We start from the raw sequence: 26,887 nt of genomic DNA, 5'->3' as shown, positions 1-26,887 counted from the left end.
AATAGATAGATGTATTTAAGCTAATTTTAAAGCGTCACATCACCGCCTCATACTTTTCCGTTATATAGATATATAAATATATAGATTTTTTTTTTTTTATTAATTAACATACTTAAAACATCAAACTGATAACCGGTATCAGATTCAGTACCAGACGTATCGCTGTCGGATTGTCGTTCAAGTCTTTTCCTATCAAGCTCCTTGATCAGTTCCTCCTATTTAAATCAAAATTATTAGAATACATAATTAATATAAAATATAAATTGTAATAATAAATTATTTTATTCACTTACATAATCTTTTGCAGCTAATTCATTAACGAAAGTGTCAGACGGCTTTTTCATATGGATCTCCTTCCATGCTTCAACTACATGCTCTCCAGGAGGACCCCCCTATACGAACATAAACAATTAAGTTAGTTTATTATAAGGAAAAAAACATTATTAACAATTAAAGAATTAATACATACCATTCCGTGGCGTATGGAAGCCAACGATTTTGTGCCTTGCGTTGTTGGATATTTCATTAGTTACCGATTCGATTTATTTTTAGTTGAACGATTCAAAAATGCATCGCTAACGAACAATTCGCAAACCGGTTTTCAAGTCTCGGTATTCAAGTAGTCAGGAGGGAATTTGAGAACTGTCTCCCAATCTTCTGGTTTTTTGTAATGTTGTTTAAAATGCTTGTGTCTGAGTGTCTTTCGCTCACTATACCGCTCCGTCATCACCGAATATAAAGTCCCATAAGTAGGTCTTGGTGGGGATTCCCATTGATATCAAAATAGTACTGTGTAATAAAATAATTTAAAATTATATTAATTTACAAATGAGGACATAAAATTATTACAACCATGAATAATTAAAAATCACTCACTCTTATTCGATTGAGAACTTGATCCTTATATTGTTGGGGTACATCAGAAAAAATTAGATGACCACCCGGGCACAACATGCTTACTTGTTGGCCAATAAATCGAACATAATTGCTTGCTTCAGTGCCAACAACTTTGCCAGTTTCAAGATCTACCTCCACCGCTAAGGGCTTACCAGCTTCTCTCCTTTTTTTTTTCAAGGTTAGTATTTGCTGCAACCCCACGACCCTTTCTGACCGGAGGTGGAACTATATTTATTCGAGAGAAAAATAATTTTATTAGTAAATCATACATTCACCATTTATATTCAGAACAATGTTAGATCTGAAAAAATATGAAAACCTGATTCGCAGGACGAGGGTACCCTAGAAGGATCAGGGGGATCCCTGCCATCACTATCCCCACCGTGATATGTCGCTAACGTAGTTGACATTGTACTTTACTTTGAAGACGAAAAAAAATATGTAAAAATTCACAAAATGTGAAACACATAATTGAAAGTTGACACAAATATTAATGTGAAAGAAATTAAAAAGTCATTTAATTGTAAAAAGTTTTAGTAACAAACATTTACAAAATAAAAGTTAGACCGACGAATCACTATCATTTCCATCATTCACCACATTTTCATTTTCATCCTCCACATGTTCAACTAGTAAATCATCTACTTCTTCAGCAACATAATTTTCATTAAGTTCATTATTCTCTACCTCAGAATCCACTAACTGATCGGACGATTCAACAATTACTGGAGGTTCATTCGATTGCATAATCAACTCTTCAAGATCAAGCGTCAACACAAAATTTGAAGAGTTAGAATCACTAACAACATCAACATCAGTCTCATCTTCATTGTCATTAATGTCCCAAATTTGTCGATGGCTAATATCTTCAACAACCTTCTAATCGCGACCTCTGAGTGGATCTTCAAGATAGAAAACTTACTTTGCCTGGTTAGCAAGGATGTACGGTTCATCTTGATACCAATATCCACGAGTATTTATACTGGTTATATTATTTTCAGTGATTGTCTTCTTTCTTAATGGATTAGTGTTATACCATTTACATCCAAACAATGTCACTGTATATGCACCAATATAAGATATAGTGAGTACATCTTCAAGTGTGCCGTAGTAATTAAACCCTTCAGTTCCAGCAACAGTAACACCACTATTTTGTGTCTTCCGTTTTTGGTCTCGCTTCGACGCAATAAACCGAACACCATTCACCACACAACCTTCGTAAAATGTTGCTAAGTAATCGGAGCCAGAAGCTAGAGCGAGTAACTCATCACCATTTTGTAAAGTTCTAAGCTTGTACAACTCATATATCTAAATACATAAAATATTAATATGAGAGGAATATAAATGGTTGAATTAAAACTTTACAATTTTGTCATTATACCTTCTTATGAAACCACGGACGGAAAGTTTGCCTATGCAAGACATCGTGATTACCATTAGGAGATTCATGCCTGATCTTGTCCAAATGTTCACTGTGAAGTATGATAATGTCAAGGTACGATAGAGGGAGATAGAGAATAAAAACTAAAAATTTAATAAAATAATTTATAAAAATGTAACAAACTTACTCTAAGTAAGCTTGGATTTCAGGAGAATTTTGAAGAATGTACCACTCAGCTTTTTCACGACCGATAGGATCAAGAGGCTTGATAATTTCGCTAGTCAGAGGACGAGATTGAGAATTAAAAACTGAGAGATAGCGAGACACAGAAGGCGCATCTTCATTTCGATCAAGCCGATTAAATCTTGTTTCACACCCTTTAAAGTACATTGAACAAAAGGTTACTGCCTCATCAGCAACATAACCTTCTGCAATTGACCCTTCAGGACGTGCCTTGTTTCCCGCATAATTCTTCAATTTTTTCATGTACCTTTCAAAAGGATACATCCATCTCATAAAGACCGGGCCACCCAGTATCGCTTCTTCAGGCAAATGCAATACCAAATGTATCATTATGTCAAAAAAAGCTGGAGGAAAAATCAATTTCATCTTGCACAATAACATAATTAAATTATTTTGAGCATCCTCCATATCTTTTACATTTAGAGTTCTAGAGCATAACTGTTGAAAAAATTACACAGCTGAGTAATAGTTGTTGCAGTGTCACGAGGTAGAAATTTACGGACACCAACCGCTAGTACTCGCTGCATAATGACATGACAATCGTGGGATTTTAACCCAATAATGTTAGATTCATCTGGTGAAACTTTGCTCTTTAAATTTGAACAAAAGCCATCGGGAAACTTGATTCCTTTAACAAACTGACAAAAAAGTTGTCTTTTCTCACGAGTCAAAACATAAGGAGCATGCGGTTTCATTAGCCTACCATTCCCATCTTCATAAATCCACAACGATTCCCTTATACCCATCTTCTTTAAATCATGTCGCGCATTGGTTGTGTCCTTGGATTTATCATTATCCAAGATGGTTCCTAGGAGACTGTCACACACATTCTTCTCAACATGCATGACATCAAGGTAGTGTTTTAAAATATTCGTGCTCCAATACTCCAACTCGTAGAAAATACTTTTTTTCCTCCAATTACAAGTTTCTGCAACTCTTCTACGTTTCACGCCCCCAAAATTTTCATGATGTCCGGGAATTTGGGGTTCGAGAGTATTAACTTGTGATAATATCTCTTCACAAGTAAATCGTCTTGGAGGAGGTCTTCTTTCAACTTTACCATCAAATCGAGTATCCCTTCTCATTGCATGGTTACTTGGCAAGAACCTTCTATGACCAACATATGATGTCTTCCCGATCACTCGAATGGACGTCGTGTCTTCATTACAAGTAGGGCAAGCTTTATAACCTTGACCACTCCACCCAGACAAGCTACTACGAGCAGGAAAATCATTCACTGTCCACAAAAGCGCAGCACGCATGGTGAACATCGAGTTGGTCGAACTATCTCTCGTTGGTACCCCATTATTCCACAACTCCTTTAATTCATCCACCAAAGGTCTTAAAAATATATCCATGTCTTTACCAGGAGATTTTGCACCAGGAATTAGGGTAGATAGCAAAAAATAATTATCTTTCATACATAACCAAGGTGGTAGATTATAGTTAGCCAACACCACTGGCCACATGCTGTATGCAAGACTCATGTTGCCAAATGGATTAAATCCACCAACAGCTAACCCTAGTCGAACATTTCTTGGGTCCCTTGCAAACTCAGGATGTTTTGCATCAAAGTCTTTCCAAGCGAGACCATCGACCGGGTGTCGCAACACCCCATCATCTTTTGATTTTCCAGTATGATGCCATATCATGCTCTTCGCTGTAATCCTCGAACTATATAATCTTTTAAGTCGAGGTGTCAACGGAAAGTATCGCATGACTTTGCAAGGAACTTTTTTTGCTTTGCCGTTCTCGGAATTAACCCAACGACTAGTTCCGCAAATTGGACAAGCCTCCTTGGATGCATTCTCCTTATAAAATAAGCAACAATTATACAAACAGACATGGATAGAGTCATAACCCAAGCCTAATTTCTTCAATCTCTTTTTTGCCTCGTAGTATGTTGCTGGAATATTATTTTCCTTCGGAAATGCAAACTTTAACAGCTTCAACAATTCTTCAAAGATGTTATTAGGAATTTTTCCTATAACTTTTAAATGCAATAGCTTTGCTAAAAATTTGAGAGACGAAATCCAATCACAATCGGGATACAATTCAGCTTCAATTTCCTCAAATAAGTCATCAAAATGTGGGTTTGTGGTTGGTTGTTCATCTTCACCTTGTACATCCTCTGTTGTCGAGGGAAAGAAGTCTTCTAGAATAGGAATCATTTCATCCTCTTATTCAACATCACCAACTGCTACATCATCGACAGCATCCTCAGGCTCCCCGTGATAAATCCACTTCTCATATCCTTGCATAAAACCTCGATCAAATACGTGTGCTCTAACCCTATCTATTTTTTCAAACCTACTATTTATACATCTCACACAAGGACATCGAATTCTTCCATCACAATCCTTATGTTCTCATGCCATTGCTAAAAAGGCTTGTAGACCATTCCAAAATTCATGGCAACCACGATTTCTGATTTTGGTCCAAGACTTATCGATTGTCGCCATCTACAATTTAGGCGACAAATAAAATGTTACAAATTTGAATAATTTGTAAAGTGTTATGAAATATAACAAAGCTATGGTATATATTTATAAGTATACCAAAGCATTGAGTCATTCTTTTCAAAATTAAGAAAATTTTATGAATATTTTATGAATTAGACACATTTAATTAAATAAAAATTTTATTCATTAAATTATTTTCCCTATCTACAATATAAACCACAAATGTAATATTAAAAGTTTAATAATTTATAGTATTATGAAAGTTTTTTAGATTACACATATTTCAACTTTTAAGTAAGAATAATATTAACAATTTAATTCTAATAAACTTTTAAAAAAAATTATTCATTTAATTACAAATTACATTTAAATTAAAAAAAAAAGTTAATTCTTTTTTATGAATTATTTATTTTAAACAAAATATATTATTTAAAAATTTATATAATTTATTAAAATTTAAACTAATTTTTTATTTAATTTATAAAATTAATAATTTATCTTCATAAAATAAATTTATATTAAATTATAATTTTTTAATTCTATTATTATTCTCAATTTTTTATAATAATAAAATTATCACAACATAAAATTCCATTAACATGTTTTTTCTTAAAACCAAACATAAAAGTTTAGTAATTTAATTACAATTTATATTAAAATTAAAAAATTCATTTTATTTAACTTTTTAATTTTTAATATTCAAATTATTATGTTATATTATACTTTTTTTTTTCATTGTTTTCATTTTTCTTTATTTAAAAAATAACAAATTACAATATATATAACAAAACTTACAACCTAAAATTATATTTGATAATTTTTTCACTATTCTCACTATATTATGATAATGTTACATATTTAACATACCCAGCAAAATTAATTACATCAAATAAAAATTATAATATAACAATAAAAAATAAACATTAATAAATACATACAGTTCACAAAAGAAATTGTGTGTCCACTTTCTTGATCCTTTCACTTAATCTGAAAATAACAAAAATAAATAATTTCAATTCCACAAAATAAATTAAAAAAGTAAAAAAAAAAATACAACAATAAAATATTTATATAAACTTTATAAAATATATTTATTTAGCATATACAATATTACCAAAACAATATATATATATAATATACACTTATATAAACAAAAATAACATTATTATATATATATATAATATAAAAACAATACATTATATTTCAAAAATATGACCAAATCATATATATATACACAGTTAACATATATATTAAAATAAAACAATAAATATCCAAATTATATATATATATATATACACACAGTGAACTAAATACCCAAATCAAATATATATATATATATACACAGTGAACATATATACCCAAATAAATCAATAAATACCCAAATCAAATATATATATACACAGTTAACATATATACACAAATAAAATAATAAATACCCAAATCAAATATATATATACACAGATTATATTATATAAATACCTAAATTTTATATATATACACAAACTAATATATATATACCCGAATAAAATATATATATATATATACACATATTATTATATATATACCCAAAAGAACAATATATATACTGATCTAACACAAAACAAAAAAAAACTGATCTAAATATACATAAATCACAAACAATTTTTTTAGCAATTTTAGATGAAAATAAATCACAAACAAAAAAAAAAAAAATTCAAACACAAATAAAAACCATAAATCGAATAGAAAAACGGGAAAGTGTAGATTCAATACCTGTGTTGAGAAGGCGCCGTGAGATTGTCGTCACCAAAATCGGAGGCGGAGGCAGAGGCGATTGGGACTGATGGGGGAGGCGGAGGAGGAGGCGGTTCGGACTGGAAATTGAAATGGGGAAAGTGGGGTATTAGGGTTTGAATTTGAAGAGAAGAGAGGAAAAATGGGAAAGTTGAGTCTGATGGGGTTTATATAGGGCTATTAGCGACAGGGTATTAGCGGCGGACCCTGCCTGCAAATTATTCTTATTAGCGGCGGGCATTAGTGGCGGACAGCCCGCCGCTATTAATTTTTTCAAAAAAAAAAAAAAATTCTGCCCCCCAATAGCGGCCAAAAAGGGGGTCCGCCGCTAATACGGGCATTATTAGCGGCGGAAGAGCTCCGCCGCTAATACCCCCGCCGCTAATGAGTCAAATTCTTGTAGTGTTAAGGTGATAATAATGTCACGTATTAATTTATTGAAATTTCAAAAAATAACTTTTCAATAATAGGCTTAATGGAATAGTTATCAGAGATGCCAATGTGGTGGCACAATAAATTGTGAGGTTTTTTTGCCGTAAATTTTGTAATTTTTTTGTATTTATTAATTAAAATTTTATTTTAATTTCTTTTATTTTAGTTGTCATTTATAATAAAAATTTTATTACTCTAATTTTCTAGATTTTAGTATGTCATAAAATTTTAATTGTAATTATCTCTAGGCGGATTTTTTTGTGTTTTTGTCATATTGATAAGCATTTATTTGATAGATTTTGAATATTTATTACTCTTATTATATTTTCTTTATCTTTTACTAGGAAACTAAGCCGCGCTTCGCGCGGTGTTGCTCAACTTTTATAAATATTTTATAATTTTTTTTTTACTTATTCAATGATATAATCTAAAATATAATATTTTGATGTGTGCATTATAAATCAAGTAAAATGGTTGAAATTAAAAACATAATTTATTATTTTATAATACACAAAAAGTTGACAAATTTGTGACAAATATTAAATAGTGGAATTAACAAAAAAAAATTGCATATGTTTTTATGATAAAATAAAGAAAAAAGATAACAGTCTCTTGAATTTAATAATCTAGACTTGTAACTGATGATGTAGTTGTTTTTAAAAGATTGTTTAGGACTTTTTCTTTATTTATGAAAGTTTTGATATTTTGTTTTGTGGTGTCAGCAAAATGCATTTATCATAAAATTGAATGTAGGATGAAAACTGTAAAATAAACTGTCACAATATTATATATTTTCCAAAACTAAAAAAGTGAGGGTTTTATATAAAAAAATAAAAGAATTTGTCTACATGAAATATTTAATAAGGAGATTAATTTTAATAAATTATATAGATTTGAAATTTCTACATTAAATTATAACGATGAAAAGGGAATCATAATTCATGTGACTAATTATTTCCATAATTTATTTGTCAAACTGTTTTGTAGTAACTAAAATGATAAGTATCGTATAAAGTTGGTTGAGCACACGTGAGATTGCAAGTTATAAAAATATTGTGTCTCATCTGATTGTTATAATCATTAAAAAATAAAATTTAATTTATAATTATTTTATTAATTTAGAAATTCATATATTAATTAAGTAGTTGTTAATATTTTTACTAAATAAGTAAAATATTATAAATCATTCTTTTCTTATTTTTCAATTATTTCTAAATAAAAAATGGAATAATTTTTTATTATTTTATATATGTAATAGTATTATATATTGAACTAAAATTAACAATTTAAAATAAAAAAAATTATTTTCTTATTTGTTAAAAAACTTAAAGGATTTTTTTTTTAATTTTTAATATTTGACATGTAGAGTAAGTGTAATATAATATTCATTATTTTTTATTTGTACCAAATGAGTGCAATATAAAATATATTTGTGTTATAAAAATTATAAATTTTTTAAAAGAAATTTATAATAGTAAGTATCAAAATCAACTAAACTACATGACACGTGATGTTAAAATTTTAAAACTTATTAATATATTTATTAATATTAGTTCTATTACATAGGGTATTAAAATCTATTTATTATTGATTATATTAAAAAAAAATGTATGTTAATTATTAAATTATTAGAGTGTTTACCTTAATATTAATAGACTGCAATATTTTATATTAAACTTTTAAGATTTTATAGTAGATCATATTAAATTGAGAGATTTTTTTTTATATATATATTTATCTTTTTAAAAAATTTCTTCATACTAGAATTCTAAATTGTATTACTGAAAATAAAAAAACAATAATTTTAAGATTTAAACTGTAATGCACATAAAATGTATAAGATTTTTTTTTAAACCTAAAATCTTTAATTTTATAATAATTAACAATTATTTATATGTTTTTATTTTTTTTTAAAATACTTGAGCTTACCAAATCTATAAGAACAAAACCAATGAAGAAAATTTTAACAAAAAATAAATGAAGGAAGAAAAAAGTATCATAAACATTATTGAATAATGGCAATTGCCAACACAAGAATTTCAGCACAAAAAATTATATTTGACCCCTAGACAAGATTATCATCTTCCAATCCTAAAAATATAAATAATGAACAACACCTCATTAGTTATTCTAGGAGAATGATTCATGGTAATATCAAAAAAATCATTGGATGGTAATAATATTTTAGCCTAAGTAAGAACTAAGAAGTATTGTAGCATTTTATTTTTAAGAATATAAATAATATTAAGACAATTGGATTCCACAATCAAGCTCCTATTCTTGTAATAAAAAAAACACATTACTATACATGTAAATGATTTTTAGTTTTACAATAATAAATTATTAATAATAAACTCATAATTTCATAAAATAATAAAGTAGTAATTTTAATTAATTTTTAAAAATAATTTATAATTTTTTTTTTCAAATTATTAGTTGTAATTATTATTTCTAATTTTATAAAAAATAAATATAATTTTTTTTTTTAAAAAAAAAAATAATTTTTAGAAACTTTCCATAAAAGGTTATTGGATTATTACCTTATTATTTTTTTTTTTAGTTCCCATCAATGGGTATTACCCATTAAGAAGTGTTCCATATATATATATATATATATATATATGATATGTTACTTATTTAGAATGTGAGAGTATTTATATATAATATTAATATATTAATTATGAATTATATAAAAATATAAAGAGAGATGAAAAGACGTATGTGAATTAACAAATCGTTTACAATATGATTATCTTAAGAAATTTAATTAAAAAATCATAAAGAAATATACAATGATTAAGTAATTAAAGATATAATAATTTTTAGAATAATATATAATTTTAATTACATAATTAAATTTAAAAGGTAACATATATATATCATATATCAATTATTTCATTCTAATTATAATAATAATAATAATTAAACATCCAACTTAATATATAATTACACTTTTTCTTCTAAAAATAAAAAGAAAACATAATTATACAATATTAAAATTATACATAGAATAAAATCACACATAATAGCCTAATAATTTAGCTTGAAAATTTTCTAATTTTTTTGTCAAAAGTTCCCTTATTTGTGAATGAAACTTTCTTAAAACAATGACTACTGTAAATGACTTGACTAATAAGAGAGGAATTTCTTAAAACAATGACTTGACTAATAAGCTAAAAACATCACTACAACAAATATAAGAATTAGAGGCGGAAGGGTCCGCCGGTAATAATTGAAAAATCCGCCGGTAAAGATCTTTAGAGGCGGGTTCCGCCGGTAATAATCCGCCGGTAATAAAGGGTCGCTATTAACAATAATTAGCGGCGGACTAACAGTACCCCGCCGCTATTAATAGTGTCAGATTCGTAATCTGACACTATTATTAGCGGCGGACCACTCCGCCTCTAATACTTTTAAATTTATTTTTTAATATAAATTAATATTAAATAAATTTAAAATAAAAAAACATTAAATAATAAAAATATATTAAAAACCAATTATCTAATTTAAATATAAATCAAATTTAAAATTAATATATAATTACAATATCCATTAAACAAACTAACTAATACTCATACTATCCAACTAAATAATTACATTAACTAAGTTTACAAAATGCATAAACTAATCATTAATGTTGTTCATCATCACTTCAAAACAATAAAGGTCAATTTGGTGAAGCTCTTCATCTACCGTGCCATGCGAAGATCACCTAAGCGGTCTATCTTAAAATTGATTCCGAAATTGTTGGCGTATGAGGATAAGTAAAAATTGTTACTCCTGTTGTTGCGATGAACCAATAACTTCACAATCATTATTAAGTACTTAAATTAAATAATTATAAGATTATATCACAATTTAATCAAAATATTATTCTTGTTTAAATAACTTATTTAATGGAAAAATTATATTAAATAAATACACACTATGAAATAAGTAAAATTTAAATACATACTCATTTAAAAAACATAAACAAATAAATACACACAAAGATATTAAAATATTACATCAACTCAAGTATTATTTTCTTTTACTAATATAAATATACATAAGCACTTATTTAGGCTATTGAAAAACACAATAATTTCACAAATAAAAATTTGTAATAAAATACTACTTATTCAAAACTATAATATATTCTAATTGTATTTTCTCACAAAAATAAAATAAAATACATATACATAATAATATATATATAAATATATTATATATATTAAAAAAGTATATATATATAAAATATGTATAACATTTAAATTACTGTATAATTTTTTTTTTGAAATATACAAATATATATACTCTTAATCAATACATACACTCCTTTTCAAAAAAAAAAAATCAATACATTCACATAATTTATATTTAATCAGAAAAATATACACCTCAATAAATTAATATATATCAGTTTTCTAAAAAAAAATTATATATATACCCATATTCACATATATACCTCATTTATTAATAAATTTTTTTAAAAATAATTAAAAATAAATAAGAGAAGAAACTGACCCAAAAATAATGGTTTCCTTTTGATTTTCTTTGTCGCAGTGCTCTAGCATTTCCACAGAGAGAAAATAACTAAAAAGAGAGAAAGAGAGACCCATTTTTAAATATATAATTAAATATTTCTCAAGTAAATATTCAAAAAAAAAATATATCAGAGATCATACTCACCCATTAGAGGAGATTATCATTAATTTGGTGAGATGTAGGGGTGGATTTAAAGGAGCAAGAGGAGAGGAATTGATGGTGGTAAGGGCGGAGACGAAGAGACGAAGAGAGAGAGAGAAATAGAAATTAATGAAGAGTAAAGATGAAGATGATATATATATATATATATATATAAAATTATTAGGGGCGGAGATCTGCCGGTAATAATAGGATCCGCCGGTAATAATAAAAGTATAATATTTAAAATATTATTTAATATTATTAGCGGCGGACTTCCGCCGGTAATAGTCCGCCGCTAATAAATTTGAAATTTAATACTGGGAGAATTCCCGCACAAACCAATTCTTTCAATATTATTTTATTTTTTAAAAAAATAAACCTTACTATTAGCGGCGGATTTAGTCTGCCCCTAATAATTCCGCCGGTAATGTAACATTTTCATCAATACTAAAAGTATTTTTATAAGATATTAACTACTATAAATGCACATGACCCACACACATATATTTTTCTTGAGAGTGATTATTATTACTATTGTTAAACTTCTTCTTCATAAACATTGTCTTTGTGGTTGAGATGATAATGTTGATGATGATTTCTTCTCCATAGCCATGACATTTAATGTTTTCCTACCATTGTTTTTGAATGAAAATAGAAAAAATAGAAAAAGATTTTTAAAAGATTGAAAGGGAGAGAGAGGAGTGTGAGGAGATCAAGTAGAGAAGGAATTATATTTATAGAGAAAGTATTGCATGAGTGTGAGATGTTATGTGAAAAAAAAAATTTGAAAGATAGGTAGGAAAATGTGAAAAGACTTTACAAATTGTAATAATTAAATTAGAGTGGAAGAGTCTCTACATAATATTTTGTGGTATTGGAAGGTCAATAGGTTAATTTATTAATAATTACATTAAAATATTTATGTATAACATAATTATGTCAATCTGTTACTTATATATTATGTATAATTGTTTAGTTAATATTTTTTTTTTATATATAATTACAATTATTAATATTACTATTATTATGTGTAAATATAAATCTGTGGTTCATTAAATTTATTACATAATTTTCTTTAGCAACTGAACATATATTATTTTGAAAGGATTTAGTAACTAAATATTTTATTATGTATACTATCACAATTATATATATTGTTAATAATAGATAATAAATATAGAATAATAAAATATGTTACTAAATTCATTTTAAAATTCATCATAATTCTTTTTAAGTAATTCTTAACATTTACAAAAGTTTAAATATGAATATTTTTTTATTTAAATATTAAATTGATATAAATTTAAATGAATAATAAAATAATAAAATCAAATTAAAAAACTATTACAACTATAAATAGTGAATTTTTTGTGAAGAATGATTATTATTATTGTTTTGAACTTTTTTGAAAGGATTATTATATCATTGTTTGACTTATGGTTTTTTATTTACTTTTAATACAAAAAGTAATTCTAATATCAATCTAAAAAATGTAACATGCATAAGAATTATTAATTATTTTGAATGACTTTTGGTTTTCATAATACTTATTAATATTAATTGATATTTATAGGCACATAATTTCTCTCTTTTATAAATTTGATTAATTTATTATTGTTATTATTACTAACTTATTGACTATAGATTATTATGATATAATTGAATGAAAAAGTAATTTAAAAATTACATAAATGTGAAAAATAGAGATAACAAAGAATTAGGAAAAAACTTCATATAAGATGCCACTTAGAATGCTTTGTGCATTCCTTTATATTAATATATAGATTGATATTTATATTTTTAAATGTGTTTTAATAATATTTTATTAGGTTTTATTTTTTTTAAATTATTCTAATTTTATATATTTTATTAGCTGTTTTAAAAATCTATTCAATTCTTAAATAACTTTCATTTAGTTTTTAATTATATTATTAAATACTAGAAAACAAACTGCTCACGATGCGGTTGTATTTTATTTAGTAAAATTAAATAATAAAATTATATCAAAGTTTGTATTTTGTATTTCAAATTTCAATTGTATATTTTTTTTAAGGGTAAATTGTGGCACAAATACCTAATATTTTTATACACTTAAATACCTAATGTTTATTTTTCGTGGCAAAAATACCCAATGTTATAATTCTCTTACACCGTTACTACCACTTCTGTTAACTCATAAATATGGACACGTGACGGGTTCAGATGCATTACATTTATTTTTATTTTATTTTAAAACTTAATATTCTTAATATCAGAAACTAAATGCTACTTGTTTCAAAAAAAAAAATACGTGTTCTCATTAACAATTTTCACATGATATTAGCACTTCAATTCGATAATCATGTTTCATATGCTATACTGGTTCACTCAGCTATGGTAATTTAGTATTGCATCTCTCTTATTTTTTTTAAAATACAAATAATATTTAGTTTTTTATATTAATAACGGAAGTGGTAGTAACGGTGTAAGAGAATTGTAACATTAGGTATTTTTACCACAAAAAATAAACATTAGGTATTTAAGTGTATAAAATCGAAAACATTAGGTATTTATGCCGCAATTTACCATTTTTTTATTATCAAGTAACTATACTATTAAACTTTCATTTTTTTACTCTTAATAAGAGAAGAAAAATAATAAATTAATATTATAAAGTCTTAATTATTTTAATTATTTTGAACTGAATAAATGATATTTTTTATTTAATTAATTTATTATAAATATACATTAGTAAACATAAATGGGTTTTCCCCATTGTTGAAGTGCGCGCCCACAACCATGTATTTTTTGCATTATATCCTGTCCCGAAGACCAGCTGCTACTGACAACTAATTCACAATCTTGGTGACTAGTCCAGAAATTCTCAAACTTAAAAGGCCTTACCCGAGTAACAACCTCATTGTAAAGAACATCCAAAAGTAAAAGCAGTGATCCGAAGGTGAAATCTCAAGATTAAATAATTTAGAGGACGTAAATTTGTTCAACCATACACCGCTTAAGTGGCGTGCTGCCCCATGGCACACCCACAATGGGGCCATTTTGTAACATGAGCATGCCTTGGTGCTTGATCATTAGTCAAGTCTTGCACTAAGCACCTCATTGGGGTATTTTGTAACATGACCATGCCTTGGTGCTTGATCATTAGTCAATTCTTGCACCAAGCACCTCATGGGGGTTGGGAGCCTTTTGTTGTTTAGCTTTCTTTCTTTGTATTTCCCTTCACATATGTCTACAGAGCTAAAATCATCTATGTTCCTGGAAATCTCTTAAAACCCCAATAAGCTCTTTAGGGGGGGGGGGGTGACCAGGTGACTTATGAAGCACCTTGTCACCAGCATGATAGGGGCCGAGCTGTGTACTCCCTTGCCCTATCAAGGCCATATATTAATGTACGATGTTTATCCATGCTTCTTGTGTATGCTTCTATATGGTCTTTTGTGATGCATGTTTGTTGCCTTTGTTGGGCCATTGCGTGTCATTTGTCTATATGTTTGCTTGTGGGTTGTGTGAGATTGGTCCTTGGGGACGCTTTGTGTTTGCTTGCTCATGCTTCTTGTTTGCACTCAACATGTGCGAGACATGTATCGTGCCTAACCTTTGAACTTGTTTGCCTGCAGGCGCATTTAGGCTGATTTGCTAGCTCGGTGTGCCAGCAAGTACCGCACGTCCCACCTATTTGGGGGTGTCCAAATAGGCGGCCCGTGACAGTTGGTATCAGAGCCAAGAGAAAGGGAAACTTGGTAACACGACATAATGGTGAGCAACACCCAAAGGATTCAAGAGCTTGAGAGACGCATAGGAGAATTAGATGGCCTGGACGAGAGGGTCAGGGATCTAGCCCCTAACAATCAGAACTCAGGGCAAACAGCGACACAGCAACAAGTTGCCTTGTTGGCTCAAGACTATGCTAACTTGTTGGCCAGGGTAGCTGCGATCGAGAGAAGAGATGCTGCTACCAGAACATCAGGTGCACCTCAGATGGAGGATCGCATCAAGGCATTAGAACAAGCAACAACAGACATATGCTGGCTGCTATCACTGTGCTACAAAATGGGCAGGCTGCATTACAAGACTCCCTCAATGATACGATCGAGGATTGTAACGTGTCTGTCACATCCATTCGGGAAGAATTAGCAGGAATGTCAACCAAGCTAAATCTTACCATGATAGCGGCAAAGCGTGCAAATACCGGGGGGCACAGAGGTATGGAGTATGGCCGACCGAGAGCACCCGAGCCCTAATGCTATGGAGGGGCGAGGGATGCCAAGGAGCTTTAAAACTTTCTGTTTGACATGGAGCAGTACTTTAGGGTCGTGCGGATCGACTCTGAAGAAGCAAAGGTAGCAACAACTACCATGTATTTGTCCGGGGATGCCAAGTTGTGGTGGAGGACGAAGTATGAAGACATTCAGAATGGTAAATGCACCATTGACGCTCGGGAAGACCTCAAAAAAGAATTGAATGCCCAATTTCTGCCAGAGAATGTCGCCTACCTCGCTCGACGTCATCTTAGAGAGTTAAAGCAAGTCGGGACAGTCCAAGACTATGTAAAGAAGTTCTCCGGATTGATGCTCGACATCAAAGATATGAATGAAGTCGATAGACTTTTCTACTTCCTTGAAGGACTCAAGTCGTGGGCTAAACAAGAGCTGCAAAGGAAGCGAGTGTCAGATCTCGCCACTGCTCAAGCCGCACCGAACGCGACCGACTACACCTCTGAGAATTCACAGCCGAAGAAGATCAGACCAGCACCAACAATGCCGCGGGTAAGAAGTCAGGAAAGCAGTGGCCGAGTAAAAGTGGGGGAGGAGACAAGAGGACTCCTGAATTTAGCTCCTCCTCTAAAAGTGATGCTGCAACGGGGAAGAAGTCCCTTAAGTGTTGGCTTTGCCAAGGCCCAAATAGGGCGGCTGCTTGCCCCCACCAGTCCAAGTTGAGTGCCATAAAGGCATCCATTGCTCAAGAGGAGCAAGGATGTGGGGAAGATGGTGCACATGAGCGCCGTTCGATTAATGGCTGCTCTTAAGAAGCATGGCGTCGGAGGGAAGAAAGCCCTTGGGAAGGGATTGATGTTTGTGGAGGCCACTTTAAACGGTAAGCAGGCCAAGAGCGTATTGATTGACACCGGCGCAACACACAACTTCATTTCCAAAATTGAAGCTAAGAGGATGGGCCTAAAACTGGAGAAAGATGAATACAAGATAGTTTAAGACAACCAACTTCTTGCAGGGCTCGAAGTGGAGATTTACCTCAATCTATAATGCTTAAAATGGAAACAAGTATTTTTTTTATGCTACTACTTACTTTCTTTTCAAATGGTTACACACTTTTGGCTATTTATCAATATTCAGCTTAATTATCTTAAAACTAAAATATTATTTCTCTTGTTTTGGAGGCATCTTAATGGTTATTTGACATTAATTACTTGTTTCGAACTAAATTTTTGAAAACTCTTTTTGTAGGCTGCAATGCAGAATTCATATGTGATTGTAAAAATTAAAAGTGCAGACTCTATCCCAAATCTTCACACAATTATTCATGCATCTGATGAGGTTAGTTTAAGTCTCTTTGTGGAAGGGCTCTTCAACACCTTCTCTCGAGGTGAGTCATTAAACCTTTGTATTGTGAGTGCTTTAATGATTATATCAGAAACTTGAAATTTTTTTTGGCGCATATTGTATTTCGGCTTCAATTTTTTTGGGCATATTATAATATATCATAGAATGTTTAATTTTCTTAGCACAAGTGAGAGGCATTATACTTTGTAGATATTTACTGACAGATATGGTTGTTGTGCTTAGAGATCATCTTTCAATTTGGCTCCCAAAGGACAGTTCAAGCTCTACTAGCATCACACAGCTGAGATCATGCCTTTTAGATAATCTTCTAAGAGTTTGAGGGGCGTGTGCTTCCAACTTCCGAGTTGGAGCCAGATTAGGGGTTTCTCATTCTTTTTTTTTTTTTTTTAGTTGCTAGTTTTCTTTGTTTTTTATTTTTGTTGTAGTTTGGTTTACAACTTTGATTCATGGAGTTTGCTTTTGTAGTTTCTTGTTTAGATTTTGTATATTTCAAGATAGGCAAGAATTACATTGTAATTGTAATTTTTATGTAATGAATAAATGCCTTTAATATTATTTAAATATATTTTGAATTATTTGTTTTTGCTTATAATTTAAATGAATGTAAACTCCAAATTAAAAATTAAAAATAAATTTTATAAATTAGTTTTTAAAACTAAATATTTGTCACTAAATAATTAATTTATATAATTATTTATTTATTATTGCCAACTAAAATCTTTGGTCACCAAATATTAATTCTTTCGTGACTAAATTTTAGTTATTGAAGCATAGTTTTTTGGTTGTTAAAAGTGTACAATAAAATTGAGATGACCAATATATCAAATTTATTGTGACTAAATTTTAGTCATAAAATATAACACTTTTTGTGACAAAATATTTTAGTCACTAAATGTTTTCTACGACCGACTTTCAGTGACTAAATGGCAACTAAAAATAATTAGTCGTAAAACATTTTAGGTGACTAATTAATGAGTTTTAATGACTAAAAATTTAGTCATTGAAAAAGAGTTTTCTTGTAGTAGTTATTCATTGTTTACGGACGTGGAGGCATTACTTGCTGGGGTCAAAGTTTGTGGTGAAGACGGACAATAGTGCTGCTAGTCATTTCCTCACGCAACCAAAATTGACTCCCAAGCAGGCCAGATGGCAGGAATTCTTGGCGAGGGTCGACTTCTACTTTGAGCACAAGGCTGGACGTCTTAATCAGGCAGCTGATGCCCTTAGTCGTAAAGCAGAGTTGGCGGCACTAAAGGTGTTACCGGGCATGTCAGCTAGCCAAGTGGCACCAATCAAAGAGCGCATCAAGGAGAACCTGGAGAAGGACCCAGTTGCAAAGAACATCATGACTCTCGCAAGAAAGGGAAAGACAACTCAGTTGTGGGTAGAGGATGACCTCTTGTGGGCCAAAGGTGGGCGTTTGTTTGTTCCGAAGGCAGGAGATCTAAGGAGGACGCTGCTGAGTGAGTGTCATGACACGTTGTGGGCGGGTCATCAAGGGTGGCATAAGACACATGCCCTTTTGAAGCATGGGTACTATTGGCCGCAGATGCGGGAAGATGTGGTGGACTACACAAGGACCTATCTCGTCTGCCAACAAGACAAAGTGGGGAGGCATAAGACGCCAGGGTTGTTAGAACCTTTGTCGGTCCCATGCAGACCATGGGAGAGTGTCTCACTTGATTTCATTTCAAGTTTGCCGAAGACTGGAGACTTGAATGCAATCTTGGTGATCGTGCACAGATTTTCTAAGTATGCAACCTTAATTCATCCCGGTGTCGAAGCAGTGTCCGACAGAAGAGACAACTCAACTTTTCTTTAAGCATATAGTAAAGTACTGGGAGTACCCCAGAATATAGTAAGTGACCGAGATCGAAGATTCACAGGGACCTTCTGGTCCGAATTATTTAAGCTTCTTGGGTCACAGATGAACATCTCCTCGAGCTACCATCCACAAACAGATGGGCAAACAGAAAGATTCAATGGGATGTTGGAGGAGTATTTGCGGCACTTTGTCAATGCCAACCAGAAGAATTGGCCGCAACTACTAGATGTAGCTCAATTTTGTTTCAACTCTCAGAAGAGTTCTTCATCAAACAAGAGCCCTTTTGAAGTTGTGAATGGACAGCAACCACTGTTACCCCACACAGTGGATGAATACCACAGACGGAATCCGCGGGCCTTTAATTTTACAAAAGACTGGAAGAAGAACACAGAGATTGCCCAAGCATATTTAGAGAAAGCTTCACGAAGAATGAAGAAGTGGGCAGATTAGAAACACCGACTGCTGGAGTTCAAGGCAGGTGACTTAGTGTTGATCAAACTGCGGCCATAGCAATTGAGATTCTGAGGGGACAACGACATCAGACTCGTACGCAAATACGAGGGCCCTGTTCCAATCATCTCCAAAATTGGCCTAGCATCCTACAAAGTCGAACTACCTTCTGGGATGAAGATACACCCGGTCCTGCACGTCAGCAACCTCAAGCCGTATCATGAAGATCCAGAAGATCCAGCGCGCAACCAGTCTACCAGGGACGACATCAGCATTCAACGACGCAGCAGCAGAGAACCAGAAGAAATCCTTGCCGAAAGAACTGTTCGTGTGAAGAAAAAGAAGAGAAAAGAGTACCTGGTCAAATGGAAGGGCCTTGCTGATGACGAGATCAGTTGGGAGAAGGCGGAGGACTTGCAGCAGTTTATGTAGAAGACTGAAGATCATGCAGCAGGTTTGTCGAGGACGCCGAACAATTAAGTGGGGGAGAATGTGGCGTGCTGCCCCATGGCACACCCACAATAGGGCCATTTTGTAAAATGAGCATGCCTTAGTGCTTGATCATTAGTCAAGTCTTGCACCAAGCACCTCATTGGGGTATTTTGTAACATGAGCATGCCTTGGTGCTTGATCATTAGTCAAGTCTTGCACAAAGTACCTCATGGGGGTTGGGAGCCTTTTGTTGTTTAGCTTTCTTTCTTTGTATTTCCCTTCACATATGTCTACAGAGCTAAAATCATCTATGTTCCTAGAAATCCCTTAAAACCCCAATAAGCTCTTTAGGGGGGGGGGTGACCAGGTGACTTATGAAGCACCTTGTCACCAGCATGATAGAGGGCATTTGTGTACTCCCTTGCCCTATCAAGGCCATATATACATATATATTAATAAAATGATGTTTATCCATGCTTGTTGTGTATGCTTCTATATGGTCTTTGTGATGCCTGTTTGTTGCCTTTGTTGGGCCATTGCGTGCCATTTGTCTATATATTTGCTTGTGGGTTGTGTGAGATTGGTCCTTGGGGACGCTTTGTGTTTGCTTGCTCATGCTTCTTGTTTGCACTCAACATGTGCGAGACATGTATCGTGCCTAACCTTTGAACTTGTTTGCCTACAGGCGCGTTTAGGCTGACTTGCTAGCTCGGTGTGCCAACAAGTGCCGCACGTCCCACCTATTTGGGGGTGTCCAAATAGGCGGCCCGTGACACTTACCATTGCTCTGTCCAACCGGGCTTTAATCCAACCTGCTGTGTCACGACTCTTCCCCCAAGTAAAAGGATGCCCACACAAATCTAAATCAATCAATCCACATTGCTGAACCGCCTCTTGAAATCCCTCTATAAGCCACGCAAGGTAAGGTAAACCCCCAAGTTTCTTCCCTTGGCTAAGAACGTTATTAAAATCCTCCATTAAACATCACGGAGAAGAGGACTATCCACGAAGCGTCCTTAAGAGATCCCATGAAGGTAGTTTAACCATTGATTCAACTATAATTACAAACATATATTGTAACTCCATAGGGGGCATGTGGGTACACCTGTGGTATTAAATTTTGAGAGAAATATACTGTGAATAAAACGTAACTCAAAAGACTGAGGCTGTTGCATATCAATTCATTTATAGCATGCATGGGAGAAATACAGGGAAGAAAAGAGAGGCCTACAAAAGGCTTACATGCAGCAAAACTAACAAGGAAATATTCCCAAAAGTTATACAAGGAGGAAAAAGAAATAACAGAAAAGACCTTCTCAGGATTGCCTCATTCATATGTACTGTTGTCCTTGTCATCAATGATGTCACCATTATCATCAATAGGAACTAATCCATTTTCTTTAACTCCATCCCCAAATGAAATGGGGAGGCAGCAACATTGAGTTTGTTGATCAGGGAAGGGATTGTAAACTGGTTGGTGTGAGTCCCTTTGTTAAACATTCAACAACTTGATCATGGGAAGGTACATATCGAATTTCGAGCTTCTTCTCCAACACCTTGTCTTGAACAAAGTGAACATCGAGTTCTATGTGCTTGGCCCTTGCGTGGTATACAGGGTTGGTGGCTAATGCACTTGCACCTAAGTTATTGCACTAGATAACAAGAATACTTAGTAATTTAAATTTCATTTCAGTCAATAATTCCTGTAACCAAGCTAATTCAGCAGCAAGATGAGCCAAAGCTCTACACTTCGATCGACTCAGTGCTTGTGTGAGCCGCGAGCCACAATAGATTGTTTCTTAGAGGACTAATTAAGAAATTAAGGACTCGCCAAAGTAAACACAATATCCTGTAACAGATTTTTTATCGTCGGGACAACAAGCCCAGTCAACATTAAAAAATCCAATCAAGGATAGCCTTTCACTAGGAGCAAATATGAAGACTATGGTGCATACTTTAGATTATTTTCAAGTAGTTATGAGGTTACTTTCCCTTTCTCATCAGTTGTCTCAACTGTGATGAATTCTTGCGGACAAGCTTTTATTTGACCATTAAGATAGCGTTCCAACACAAATGATGGCAAACACCATAGTCTTCCATAGAAAGAAGTTGTTTCGATAAGCTTGAGTGAAAAGAGAGAGTCGCCGAGGTAGGTGTAACAACATTATGGTCAGCTTGAGAGGTCTAACTCTGTCGAGTCGACATTGGCGAGGACCTGAATGCTCTAATACCAAATTAAATTTTGTAAGAAATATACTGTGAATAAAACTCAGTGATATGACCATTATCATCAATAGGAATTAATCTATTTTCTTTACTTTAATTTCCCATGAACACGGTTGTGTATTTTTCGCAATGAATCATGTTTACGGTGGGATAATTGAAAACAAAACATATACAAATGTTATATATTGTAAGTTAAATGAAACAGTTCATTTTGTTTATAAAAGTTCATACGATGATTCAACTCAAAATGAAAGTTTGGAAGATACATATACAATCAAAACATGCATTGTAGTAGTTGATTTATGTATCATCAATCTATGAAGTAGAGAGGTTATTTAATTTATTCATTTTATAAAATTACAAGTGTTATTTATTAGTGTAGTATGAGAAACAGTTTCAGCTAGAAACCAGATAAGACCTAGCAATACGACCATTAGCTCCTTTGGGAAAGAAACCCCCAGGCACACGTTCATTACCATTTCCATACACAATTCTAAGTATCTCCGCCGGTGTCCTTCCATACGAAAGCGAGTCTTGATTTGCAGAGAGTACATTTCCAGAAACTTTTCCTTCAGCGCCTAAATCTATTGGTACCACAAGCCCTTCGTCTGTCACATCAGTTCGTCCCAACCTGTTCCTTAGCTCAGAAATTCGTTCTGTGAACTCTGCCACAGTTATGTTATAAGGCTCCACTGTCATCTCCTTACGCTCATACAACAATGCTCTAATTACAGCGTCTTGGCCTGATTCCACACCCAAAAGACCCGCCAAAAGCTGAATGAACACCATACAAACATAAAGTAAGATTTTAGAGTACTTTCATCAGTTTACCTACTCTATTCTTCAGAACATCATCACAAACTTCATTTTAATTTTCTGTTTTATCTAGAACATTTTACTTACATCAACTTCTTTCTTTATATAACATAAATATTATATATTTGCATGTCTTTTATTAAGTAAAACAAAAAATGGGACAAAGAAAATAAAGAAAATTAACTAAATAATGAGAGAGAGATATAGAAAAAATAAAAAACATGTTTTTCTTTTTTGTGGTAGTAAATAGTAATTAATAGAGATGAATGAAATGAAATTTTTGAAGCTTACACTCCTGGAAGTAGGTTTGTTTAGGTTAGGGTTTGTTCCAACGTAGCCAGTGAGACCAACATAGGGAACTAAATATGATGCTATAAGAAAGTTAAGGCTGTTTCTGTAAGGATCGAAGGGAGGTGTTATCTCTCTCCCAAATGCATCCTTTATTACTCCTGCAAATACTGATGAACTCAAATTCAATAGTGGTCTTGGGAATCCTTTTACTGTATGTTGAATAGCCCTGCATTGCATCCATATAAAACTCTTTAATATTATTTAGAATCAAAACAGTATAAAAACTAACTATTATATGTAAAAAAATAAGAATACCTCAAGTGTCCAACTTCTTGGAACCCAAATTGTGTAATGATATCTGCTGTGATATTGTCCAAATTGGCCTTTGTAGCGCCGACGGGAGGTGGGCCACCCTTTGTCAAGTGTGGAGCAACTCTGTCCAAACCATAACCCAATGCTCCATACAAGAAGAACTCAGTTTCTAAAAACTCAAGATTCAAAGGGAATTCCAAGAGATCAACATCAGAATTTAGGACACTACTCCCAATATTATTATTATTTGCTAGGTATTTTGGGAGGAGAAGGACTAGCATAAAAGCAACAATTGAACTGGTCATTGACCCCATATGTGAACTCATACTCATACTCATACTCATGTAAAATAGTATATATATATTGTATTCCTTAGTTTTGGTGATGATGATTCTAATGTAAGCATACGTATATTTATAGATGGAAATGCATTAGTAATATTTTGTAGTGATGGACGTTAAGGTGATAATAATGTCCCTTATTAATTTATTGAAATTTCAAAAAATAACTTTTCAATAATAGGCTTAATGGAATAGTTATCCGATGCCAATGTGGTGGCACAATAAATTGATGAGGTTTTTTTGCCGTAAATTTTGTAATTTTTTTGTATTTATTAATTACAATTTTATTTTAATTTCTTTTATTTTAGTTGTCATTTATAATAAAAGTTTTATTACTCTAATTTTCTAGATTTTAGTATGTCATTTAATTTTAATTGTAATTATCTCTAGGCGGAATTTTCTTGTGTTTTTGTCATTGATAAGCATTTATTCGATGGATTTTGAATATTATTTATTACTATTATTATATTTTCTTTATCTTTCATTGATATTTATATTTAGTAAAATTATATCAAAGTTTGTATTTTGTATTTCAAATTTTGATTGTATATTTTTTTAATATCATAAGTAACCATGCTACTAAACTTTCATTTTTTACTCTTAATAACTGAAGAAAAATAATAAATTAATATTATAAAGTCTTAATTATTCTAATTATTTTGAACTCAATAAATGATATTTTTTAATTAATTAATTTATTATAAATATACATTAATTAATATAAATGGGTTTTGCCAACAATAAAAGATAAAAGGGGTATCTGTTTTGGATAAAAAAAGATTTTCTTTTCACTATAACTATATACACTATAACCCAAGAAACAGTTGACTTAGTCCAAACATTACTGACCCTAGTTATGATTTTTGCAATTAAGAAAAAGAAATTAAATAATTATAAGGATACGTCCAGAACAGCACGAATGACTGCAAAAAGTCAAAAACAGGTGAGCGTTAATGAAGGAATTGAGTGTTGTAAATGATTAGGAATTGAGCGTTAAATAATTATAAGGATACGTTTTAATTTTTATTTTTAAATAATTAGATATTTAAGTATTTTGTTTATATTTTATAAAAAATTTATTAGAATTAGAAAAATTTAAAGATTGATTTATTAATTTATGCTGAAAGAAAATATTAAAAAAAATAAGAGAAATAAGGAGAAAATAGATAGATGTATTTAAGTTAATTTTAAAGTGTCACATTACCGCCTCATATTTCTCCTTTATATAGATATATAAATATATAGATTTTTTTTTATATAAATTAACATACTTTTTAAAACATCAAACTGATAACCAGTATCAGATTCAGTACCAGACGTATCGCTCTGGGATTGCTGTTCAAGTCTTTTCCTATCAAGCTCGTTCCTCCTATTTAAATCAAAATTATTAGAATATATAATTAATATAAAATATAAATTGTAATAATAAATCATTTTATTCACTTACATAATCTTTTGCAGCTAATTCATTAACGAAAGTGTCAGACGACTTTTTCACATGGATCTCCTTCCATGCTTCAACTACATGCTCTCCAGGAGGACCCCCCTATACGAACATAAACAATTAAGTTAGTTTATTATAAGGGAAAAACATTATTAACAATTAAAGAATTAATACATACCATTCCGTGGCGTATGGAAGCCAACGATTTTGTGCCTTGCGTTGTTGGATATTTCATTAGTTGCCGATTCGATTTATTTTTAGTTGAACGATTCAAAAATGCATCGCTAACGAACAATTCGCAAACCGGTTTCCAAGTCTCAGTATTCAAGTAGTCAGGAGGAAATTTGAGAACTGTTTCCCAATCTTCTGGTTTTTTGTAATGTTGTTTAAAATGCTTGTGTCTGAGTGTCTTTCGCTCACTATACCGCTCCGCCATCACCGAATATAAAGTCCCCATAAGTAGGTCTCGGTGGGGATTCCCATCGATATCAAAATAGTACTGTGTAATAAAATAATTTAAAATTATATTAATTTACAAATGAGGATATAAAATTATTACAACCATGAATAATTAAAAATCACTCACTCTTATTCGATTGAGCATTTGATCCTTATATTGTTGGGGTACATCAGAAAAATTTAGATGACCACCTGGGCACAACATGCTTACTTGTTGGCCAATAAATCGAACATAATTGCTTGCTTCAGTGCCAACAACTTTGCAAGTTTCAAGATCTACCTCCACCGCTAAGGGCTTACCAGCTTCTCTCCTTTTTTTTCAAGGTTAGTGTTTGCTGCAACCCCACGACCCTTTCTGACCGGAGGTGGAACTATATTTTTTCGAGAGAAAAATAATTTTATTAGTAAATCATACATTCACCATTTATATTCAGAACAATGTTAGATCTGAAAAAATATGAAAACCTGATTCGCAGGACGAGGGTACCCTAGAAGGATCAGGGGGATCCCTGCCATCACTATCCCCACCGTGATATGTCGCTAACGTAGTTGACATTGTACTTTACTTTGAAGACGAAAAAAAATATGTAAAAATTCACAAAATGTGAAACACATAATTGAAAGTTGACACAAATATTAATGTGAAAGAAATTAAAAAGTCATTTAATTGTAAAAAGTTTTAGTAACAAACATTTACAAAATAAAAGTTAGACCGACGAATCACTATCATTTCCATCATTCACCACATTTTCATTTTCATCCTCCACATGTTCAACTAGTAAATCATCTACTTCTTCAGCAACATAATTTTCATTAAGTTCATTATTCTCTATCTCAGAATCCACTAACTGATCGG

At 31.6% G+C, this 26,887-nt stretch overlaps 2 protein-coding genes and 1 long non-coding RNA gene across 3 annotated transcripts; all 3 read right to left on the bottom strand.

Moving 5' to 3' along the window:
• Positions 1 to 2,940: 2,940 nt before the first annotated feature.
• On the bottom strand, positions 2,941 to 4,692 carry LOC133031175 (uncharacterized). The gene has a single exon (XM_061104612.1). The coding sequence runs from the start codon at positions 4,690 to 4,692 to the stop codon at positions 2,941 to 2,943; it is 1,752 nt and encodes a 583-aa protein (XP_060960595.1).
• A 5,982-nt stretch (positions 4,693 to 10,674) lies between these two features.
• On the bottom strand, positions 10,675 to 11,865 carry LOC133030953 (uncharacterized). Its single transcript, XR_009684494.1, has 2 exons — positions 11,695 to 11,865; positions 10,675 to 10,968 (listed from the first exon to the last, which is right to left on the bottom strand). It is a non-coding gene; the product is annotated as an uncharacterized LOC133030953 (long non-coding RNA).
• Positions 11,866 to 22,560: 10,695 nt separating this feature from the next.
• On the bottom strand, positions 22,561 to 24,111 carry LOC115702012 (ferritin-like catalase Nec2). The gene is made up of 3 exons (XM_061104453.1): positions 23,791 to 24,111; positions 23,476 to 23,701; positions 22,561 to 23,142 (listed from the first exon to the last, which is right to left on the bottom strand). Exons 1-3 carry the CDS (start codon positions 24,099 to 24,101, stop codon positions 22,765 to 22,767), a joined length of 915 nt encoding a protein of 304 aa, XP_060960436.1. The 5' UTR covers positions 24,102 to 24,111; the 3' UTR covers positions 22,561 to 22,764.
• Between the last annotated feature and the right edge of the window lie 2,776 nt (positions 24,112 to 26,887).

This window comes from Cannabis sativa, chromosome 9 (genome assembly GCF_029168945.1).
Source record: "Cannabis sativa cultivar Pink pepper isolate KNU-18-1 chromosome 9, ASM2916894v1, whole genome shotgun sequence".
Lineage (NCBI taxonomy): Eukaryota > Viridiplantae > Streptophyta > Magnoliopsida > Rosales > Cannabaceae > Cannabis > Cannabis sativa.
This window is presented reverse-complemented; position numbering and strand designations above follow the sequence as displayed.

Excerpts from the sequence above, each read along its gene's own strand:
- LOC115702012 (XM_061104453.1), bottom strand. The coding sequence starts at position 24,101 with ATGGGGTCAATGACCAGTTCAATTGTTGCTTTTATGCTAGTCCTTCTC. Across the intron at positions 23,702-23,790 it reads CAAGAAGTTGGACACTTGAG|GGCTATTCAACATACAGTAA; the intron begins GTATTCTTATTT and ends GATGCAATGCAG. Across the intron at positions 23,143-23,475 it reads ACAAACCTACTTCCAGGAGT|CTTTTGGCGGGTCTTTTGGG; the intron begins GTAAGCTTCAAA and ends GTGTTCATTCAG.
- LOC133031175 (XM_061104612.1), bottom strand. The coding sequence starts at position 4,692 with ATGATTCCTATTCTAGAAGACTTCTTTCCCTCGACAACAGAGGATGTA.